The sequence below is a fragment of the Camelina sativa genome, chromosome 3, assembly GCF_030686135.1.
Source record: "Camelina sativa cultivar CO46 ecotype springtype chromosome 3, ASM3068613v1".
In the NCBI taxonomy this organism is placed as follows: Eukaryota; Viridiplantae; Streptophyta; class Magnoliopsida; order Brassicales; family Brassicaceae; genus Camelina; species Camelina sativa.
Window position 1 is genome coordinate 14,441,671 of NC_141882.1, and position 9,343 is coordinate 14,451,013.

General features: G+C 27.7%; 1 protein-coding gene across 1 annotated transcript; it reads right to left on the reverse strand.

The window, feature by feature from the left end:
* Window positions 1-635: 635 nt before the first annotated feature.
* On the reverse strand, window positions 636-2,173 carry LOC104777230 (uncharacterized). The gene is made up of 3 exons (XM_010501442.2): window positions 1,667-2,173; window positions 1,163-1,342; window positions 636-1,038 (listed from the first exon to the last, which is right to left on the reverse strand). Exons 1-3 carry the CDS (start codon window positions 1,730-1,732, stop codon window positions 808-810), a joined length of 477 nt encoding a protein of 158 aa, XP_010499744.1. The 5' UTR covers window positions 1,733-2,173; the 3' UTR covers window positions 636-807.
* Between the last annotated feature and the right edge of the window lie 7,170 nt (window positions 2,174-9,343).

The window sequence follows — 9,343 nt, forward strand, 5'->3', positions numbered from 1 at the left end:
ATTTTTAGTCTAAAAAGAAAAAGAGTAGTAATGGGTCACTTGAAGCTCTCATCTTCTACAACAACTCTTCTTCTTGTTCTCTTGATCCTTTGCCTTGTTTTGGTTTCTGCAGATTCTACGAGAACTCGAGTCGATAATGCAATGGACCGTGAAACCACCGAGGGAAATCAGGCCGTTGGATTGCATAGAAGAGCAAGGATTAATCACGGGAGTAACCGTGGGCCACGAAAACATCTAGTGAATCCCACAGTGGCAGATGTTTACACAGTTCCTGAATCTTCAGTTTGAGTTGAAGATTTCTTTAGATAAGATCACTTGTTGCAAGCAACATAAGAAGGAATAAAGTCTCTTATGTATTTTCTTCATGTTGAAGTAAAAACAACCAAAGTGGATATACAAACTACAAAGTTTGTTTGAGTTTAAAAAGTACTTTTCTCTTTTACCATATAAGGCTGATTTAGTGAAATTTACTTGAGGAGAACTCAATGTATAATCCACAAGTGCAAAAGTTAAAGTCTAAAGGGCAAATCAATCTTAGAAAAGATCAGTTGAAGTGTTAAAAGTTCTCTGCTTACCGCTGAGACAAACGCTGTAAGAACGAAAATATTGGTTTTGAGATATATAGAGCAATAAGCTTATTGAATCTGTTTACCTATATAATATATATAACATACACTATGATTTGGTTTTGTATTGTCACACACATAAGTAAAATCGTAACGATAGATAGAGATTCAAGTTTGAGGAACAAGTTTGTATCGGTGTGATAATATATTATGAACTATGGAGTTTTAAGGAACTTTTTATTCATCCATTCTTAGATGTTACCGGCGGCATGGCATTGCATTCTTCTAATAGATTTAGCAAGTTGTGTTCAGGGGCACTGAGTGATGGCAAGATCGAACGGTTTGGCTGAGGCGGACGAGGCGGTTTTGGTGCGGATCCATCTGATTCAGAAGCAGCTTCATCTTTTACAATCTGCAAATCACCTTTTCTCATCATAGACGCTGATACTCTCTCCTTCCAGATTCTCCCATCCTGTTTTTACGAAAAACAATCAGTAACAAGATTACAAAACCAAAACTTTAAGATGCTTTTTAGAAACACAACTACACTTAGATGAACAAAAAGAAAACATTTTTTTTTTTGTATAGAATGTTACATTTAGAATGGATGGTTCAGGCAATGGACACTGAATGGGTAGATCATTGTCTAAAGGCTCGACGGGATGTTCCACAGGTTTGAACTCTGTAGCTACTTCAATCCCATGAGTAGCAGTTGTTGCAGTTGTGGTAGTTGCTGCAACAACATCAGAATTTGGAGCTAATACTTCCTTATCATCCTGATCAAAAGAGAGAATGAGACATCTTCAATAACTCAGATTAACCAACACAAAAACCCACTTTGAAAAAGACCAAAGCTTTTTAAGGCATAATTATGAATCCGTAACACAAAAAAAAGCTCACCCTTTGGTTGATCTTGAAACTGAAACTAAACGATTTCAAGAAAATCAAGAAGACTACTGTAGAATCTAATCTGGGGTATTTCGAATCCTATCTAAAGGAGATATTTTTAAACCAAACAAAAGATCTAAAAACATGTTCCATAGATTGAACTTTCAATAAGAATCAAACCCAGAAGCTGTAAAAAGAGAGAGAGAGCTTACGATTGCACTTTGTGTTCGTCGGTGACTGCTTCTACCAACAGAGAATCTTGAAAATATACCAACCATGGTTTGATTGAATCTGAAACCTTCTTAGGAGGACTTGTAAAGAGATTTTAAAAATCTCCCTTGATCTTGATTCTTGACTTGGTATGAATGAGCCCAAGAGGTTTATATATAAAGAAGATGAAGAAGGAACAACAACTTATAAGAAGAAGGTTGCTTTATATCTCCAGAAGAACTTGGTGAATGAATGAATGGTTGATATATGCTTTTTGATTTTTATTTGTGTTTGTTTGTTTAAAGCTTTGCTTTTTGATTTTGCTTAGCTTAGGCAGATTATTCCTACTTATGCCTTCTTCACTCTGTTTTTGTTTACTTTTTTTTTTTTTTGTTAATTTCAGCTTTTCTTGGATTTGGAAAATCTAATTATCATTATTCTAATGAATGTATGTTTTGTTGTGTCTAATTGGAAGAATAAAGAATCATAGATTAGTGTCTAGTGGGGTTATTTTTATATATGTTGATTGGTGAGTAAAGATAATTTTGTTATTTACGTCACTGTCTACTTCTTCAAAGTTCAAACTGAATGAAATAAAGAAAAAATAAAATTTGGAGTATAAAGGGAATAAAGGATTTATATGGATATCAAACACCCAATATCTAACTGTAAAATTAATTACTCTACTTAGCAAGTCAATTAGTCTGTGTTGTTTGCTAATAATGGATATTATTATTATTCAAGAAATTAATTTGATCTTATGTAAAGTTACAAACTGTAATTAATAAATTCATAAAAAATTTCATATTAAAAAAATTTACACTTTAAAATCTTGCATATTATTTTCAGACTCCATGTAGACTAATTTAGGTTCTAAAAACGTTTTGTATTTAGTCCACTCCAACCAAAATTTATCAATTATAAAATTCAGAATTGGACAGATTTTTCTTGTTATTTCTTCTACACTCTATATTTTTAGATTAAACGTTAATAAAATAAATTTTAAAAGACAATAATCTAATATTAATTTTATCTTCAAACTAGGTTTTACCCCGTGGTACACCACGGGTCTATTATTTTGTTGATATGATATTGTAATAGTTTAGTGGTGCTTCTAGTCGATGGTGAATTGCATATCTCTATATACCGTTAACGGTTGTAGATAAGTTTTGTATAAACTCTTGATTCGCAAGTTGAGAATATACATTTTATGATTTAGTTAACTATGATTTAGGAATGAATGATATGACATATTCTTATTTTGATTCTCAATTGATATTACTAGGTTAGACCCGCGCTACGCCGCGGGAATGTTTTTTGTAACTATTTTTAGATATATTGAATTTTTGAAAATATGAACTTTCTTTTTGGAATTAGATTAATTGTAAACACTATGGTTTATACAATAATAAAATATAAAATGCACTAATAAATTAATGATTGAGAAATCTCAAATCTAAGATGGCTTATAAATGTTTACATTTAAAGTGAGTGGACTTAATTGTATAAATAGGCTAACTAACACTAATGTATGTTATATTTTATTTTCTTTACCCTAATGTGGGAGATATATTAGCGTAGTTTGAATTTGTGGTGTATTTTTTTGTCTTTAATATGAATTTAATCACATATTGTTTTATAGTGTTTTTTTTTTAATTGTTAGAAAAATTAATATTGGTCAAAATACATAAACATATTTTAGAGGGATGGTCGTAAATGTGATGTTGTAAACCTGTAACCACTTGACTAAAGACACTATCCTCTGATTTTGTGTATTATTTTAATACTATTATATTTTTGTTGAATAACATAAGGATTAGGTTAATTTTTAAAGTAATTTTTAAGTAAATGATTATTTAGTTTTCACTGCTTTAAACTATAATGTAAAACCTTCAATTTTGGAACTTATATATTGTTTATTTTGACATTAGTTCGTGTTATAATATATAAAATCACTATCAACATTACTCTCAAATTTTATTTTCTTTACTTGTTATGGGAGTTAGAAATATTAGTGTAGCTTGATTTTCTGGTATATTATTTTTGTAGTTTATAAAAATTTAATCACCTAATTTTTCTATAGTTTATTTGTTGTCAAAGAAGTTATTTATTTCTCTTTTGTTCTTTTTGTAAAATATAATTGTTTTGTTTTATTTGATAATAATTACATTTAAGTCAATATAAACATAAATATTTTTTACGTTAGTTTGGTTTTGTGTTATTCTTGGTTAATCTTGATTTATATTATACTTATATTTTACTATATGATACTTATCTTGTATTGATTGTATTAATATACCTTTGTCTTTAAAGTTGTACATGATTTATTAATTTATTTTAAATTTAAGCTATAATTTAAACCTATGTTTTTGGAAATATTGATACGACATATAATGATATCATTATTTAAAAAAAAATTGTAAATGATTTATAATTTAGTTTAAATATTTGTCTTTTTTCTGAAAAATATTGATATGATGTATAATATTTCTTATAATTTGATTGGTTACACAATTTTAATGATGTGTTAGTTACTTAAAATCCAGAAATACTTATGTTGAACAAGAAATAATTATTATTGGTTGAGATATATGATTTTTATTAATCAAAATGTTTTTATTGGATATCAATTTTAAAGATGCATCACTCTCAAAACACTCCAAATATCTGATGTTCGAATTTTTGCGTTCATCACCACAAAGGCACAAACTTCTCCATATTCATTTTAGATAACAAATTCTCTGTTTTTATAATGTTCTTCACAATCTTACAGTTACAAGAAAGAAGACATGTATAAGAAATGGTCACTTTGGTTGTCATGGTGTTACCCAAGTAATTTAGTATGACTTTACCATTGTTTCTTACAAATGCCTCAAAACAAACTAAAATGAGATTTCTATATCGTGACCGATGAACTGAATTGTACGATTGTGGAAACCATAAAGTGCACAGAGATGGGTCCAAAAAATCAAATTGGTATATATTTTATTACCAACAAGTTGGAACACGGATTCCCTAGCGATGAAGAATATCTGACTGCATGCATCTTGGGTTAGACTTGTATGCTAAACTCTATAAAGTGATAATTGATTGCATATCTTCATCTGGTTACATATCCTTCACCAGATTGCCCATCAATACTTGTCTTTCATGATTTTATTGTTAGTTCATCATTACAAGTTCAAGAAATCCTAATGTTGTTAAACCAGGTAACATAGAGATGAAACATATGATCAAAAACAATGGATTAAAGATTCACTAATCTATAAGTGACCATCTTTCCCACATCATCATTAAAGGAGATAGCCCATAGGCCCCATATGGTAAAAGAATGACCACAAAGTGAAGATTAGAGGCAACATGTATTATTATACTCATAGAAGAAGATTTTAGAAAATAATAGCACATCATACTTAGATTCACCTAATTAAGGTTTGAGAAAATTTATAATCACCGTATTCATTCTTAGACTACCAAACTTGTTAAGAGAAACATAAGAACACATTGACGTGTAAGCTTTTGTTTGGGGGGATTTATACAATGGCAAAGTTATAATCACGATTGGTTACTTGTGTATAATATAAACCTAATGGTGAGAACACATTAACATAAAAAAATACCTAGAGTGAAGTGACGTGGAAAAGAAGATTATTATTGGAGAAAAATGATGAGTTGTATTAATTCTTTTAATTTGATTGGTTACTTATTTTAACTGAGGTGTCAGCTCTAGAATTCTTCAAAATGCTGAGGTGTCATCACCTGGTGAAAAACATCCAAGTTTTATTGTATTGATTGGATTAATAGTGTACATTTAAAGCTAATAAGAACTTAGCAAATATGTAACCGTTTATTAAACGCAAATTAGATATTTCCTAAGATGTATCCATCTTGAATTAGTTGCTATGTTATATGGATGTGATTACAGAATTTATGTTATCAATTCTTTTTGTCAAACTCAGCCTAAAAATTCCACATGTAAATTAGATCTTTCCTAAGATACAATAAGCATTAATTGACATTAATTGGATGTAAATAAGTACGCTATGAATTAGAAACCGGCCCAAAATATTTGGTAATCTTAAGGAGGATCCAGATAATTGAATCGGTTGTAATTTTAGTTAAAAATCTGACCCGGAGTTGGCAAAAAGCCAAAAAGTAATGACACCCTATTGTACTTTAAAAATGTATTTCGAGCTCTATATATGTATATACTTGTTTGGTTATAAAGATCCTAAGAAAAATTTTAAAATACATATTCGTTTATAAAAACTCAAATCACATCATATGCAGAAAAAAAAATCTAAAATTTTATTAACTTTATGAATTAAATAGTAATTAAAATAATTAAATATAAGATTAAATAAAAGTGCAAGGAGAATTATATTTTAATCTAACATATTGATTTAAATTAGGTAGATAATTTTTAAGAAATTAATATCATCAAATAAGGAAATGATTGTGTTTGGTTGTAAGGATTGTAGAGAATTTAGTTGAGACTTGTATGGATACAAAGATAATAAAGGACTAGGATCGGATCCGCGCTGTAGCGCGGGAGAATACTTATTGATATATATGGTTTTAATAGATTAGAATATGCTATATTTTTATTTTTACAGTAAATCATATTATTGAGTAATGAGATTGGATAAAAAGAATAGTAGGGAAAACAAAAATGTTAGTAAATGGTAATATAATGAGTTTTTTTTTGTCAAAAATAATGAGTTTTGATACCTAAAAATAAACCTTTTAAAGTTTAGAGAAAATTCTAACAACACAAATGAATAGATAATTCAATTTGATCATTTTGGTAGTAGAAATAGGAATATACATTAAAAATTTATAAAAAATATTCTGTTTGTAAAAGTTACATACTCATAAGATGTGACAAACCATAAGAACAATTTCTCATTTACACAACTTTTTATAATCCGTGACAAACTTATAGAATATAATCTAAGTAAATATAGTGATTTTGTATTAATAGTGAGTAGAATGATTAAGGAATATTGTATGCGTAATATTCAGTTTAAATTTTCGATTTTATTTATTGTTTACAAAAATATATAAAAATAATTATTGTACTCACCATCCGAATAAGAAAAATTGATTAATCAATATTATGAAATTTCTAAATATTTAGGATCTTTAGTTACATATTATTATTATTGGTTCCAAAATAACAGTAATTGATAAATTCTAAGATAAAAAGTAAATTCTTATAAATTCGAAAAATAAGTTTTGATATTAAAATGTATATGATTTCATTATTGTTGCATTGTAATTAACATAACTAAAAGCGAAATGATAGAACTTTTTGTTCACATATAAAATCATCGATTTGGTTAAAATATAAATACTTTTGTCAGAAAATTTAAATATATTTAAATAACATTAGTTGCAGAAAATAAAACAATCTAGTTTCTATATTAAGTCAAATTATTTACAAAAAATGTAAAATTGTTCATATGCTAAGTCAAATTATGTATATACCTTAACATAAGGAGATAGTAATTTGATAATTTTCATAAAGCTTCATATATCCAAAAACAATAAAAATATATCAATCAAATTCATAATTTGGTTTGTAGTAATAATCTGCATCATAATTAGAAAGATATTGAATGAAATTTTGTACATACCCGTATCACATAAGAACCTATGAGTTTGTTTGATAGAACCTATGAGTTTGTTTGATAGATTCACAATGTTTTTGATGTTCCTATAAAATAAAATAAAAATTCATATAGGATAAAAGAACATGAATATATACAAACAAAAAATCATAAATAAAAACTTCATAAAAGCATAGAAAAGTTGGAATGAAACTATTGAATTCCAAATGTATTGCATTATATAGTGATGAATGGGTGTCGAATTTTAGGGTTAGTAAGTTGATTTTTTCTATGAAAATATGTTTTGGCTTGTAGAGATTTAAAGTAATTTCCTAATAATTATATAAATATATTTAGAATATTAATAGTAATTTCGGATTTTAAGGTAACTAACTTATTGAATTTGTAACTGATCTTGTATTAATATTGAATATAATCATATAAGGAAATATTTTTTAGTGATTGACGATATTTCTGTTTTCAAAATCATGTAAAATACTAACAGTTAGGTGAAAACTTGGGATAGGATATTTGGAAAATATATGATATCTTTATAACTATAATTGATATTTTAGGATTTTGTTTGTTTAGCATAGAAATTAATGAGATTTCCGATAGATGACTAAAATTTTTGAACAATTTGTAATCAAATATTATTCTATAATAATTTTCCAAAATTGAAGCGTCATTTGATTTACTAATAATATTAATTTTGGAACAATTTGGTAATCAGATATTATTCTATTCTATAATAATTTTCCAAAATTGAAGCGTCAATTAATATAAATTTTGATTTTCTATAAAACATTTTAAAATCTCAGAACTTTTAAAAAATCGTATTAAACACTATATATAGAGTTTTCAAATTTGGAGGCCTGGTTTGAACATTTGTAAAAAAAAATTATAACCGATGTGTGATATTTTTTTCTTTTCGATAGAGTAAGATTGAGATCTCTATTATTTGCAAAATCAATATCCTAAATTTACGGAATATTTTTGTAAGGCTGTATAACAAATAATGTTGATTTGATTTAGATTTTCTTGTTAAGCTTTTAATAAATGTAAATTTTATACGATGAATCCAAATAATTCTTTAACTTTATATGTTTCCTAAATTTCAGAACTGAACAATATTTTCGAAATCAGTATGGCATATGTAGAATATTTTTTTAAGATTTATGTAGGCAGTTAATGTAATAAACAGTAGATAAATTTATTGATATTTTACATTTATGATTTTTATTTATTGAAGTTTCTTTTTTTTTTTTATAACCCGATAACCCATTTAATTCGATGACCCATTTAATTCGTCGCGGGTTTATTTTGACCCGAATCCGACAGCTTTAATTTCGGGTTATTTTCTGCAATTGATCCAATCCAGAAGCACTTTTGTACTTCTCTTTTACTTATATAAGGATGACATAAAAATGTACTTCAAAAATATTAGATAGATTATCATGTATTGCATGTGAAGGAAGCCTATACTGTCTACAATAATCTGACATCAATTGTTTTGGGGTTATTGTTCATATGGGCCACAAAAAAAATTTGAAATAAACATTTCTGTCGGTGCTTGTGAATTTAGGCCTTTTTGTTAAGCGAAATGACGGTTGTACCCTTCTTTGTTCTTCTTCGTGCTCTGCATCGTTCATCATCGTTCCTTACTCGTTTTATCCTTCTTCATCGTAATCGGCTCACTTCATTAACACAGTCTCTGTTAAATCCATCACCACCAATAAATCCAAGGGATTCAATTGATTGTGTTTTGAATAAAAAATCTAAACCCTAAAGGGATAATGTATAGTGAACGCAAGAGCCATAATTTTAAACAACGATCGAATCAATTAAGAATTTTTTTTTTCTTAAACTAGAACAACGAACTCAATTTTTTTATGTGATTGTTTACAAAATGAATCAAAACCTCCAATACATCATCAAATCTAAACTAAATTTCAAAACTGCATATTTATGATTGGAAACATCGACTCCATTGACTCGTTGCCACCATCGACTATCATCATCACCATCATCGCTGCTGCACTATGTTTCCGTTCTGAAGTAGAGATC

What these genes read in the sequence shown, in the direction of transcription:
- LOC104777230 (XM_010501442.2), bottom strand. Translation starts at nt 1,732, where the DNA reads ATGGTTGGTATATTTTCAAGATTCTCTGTTGGTAGAAGCAGTCACCGA. An exon ending in GACGAACACAAAGTGCAATC is followed by an intron (nt 1,343 to 1,666) that starts GTAAGCTCTCTC and finishes TCTTTTGATCAG; the next exon opens with GATGATAAGGAAGTATTAGC. An exon ending in CTGAACCATCCATTCTAAAT is followed by an intron (nt 1,039 to 1,162) that starts GTAACATTCTAT and finishes TCGTAAAAACAG; the next exon opens with GATGGGAGAATCTGGAAGGA.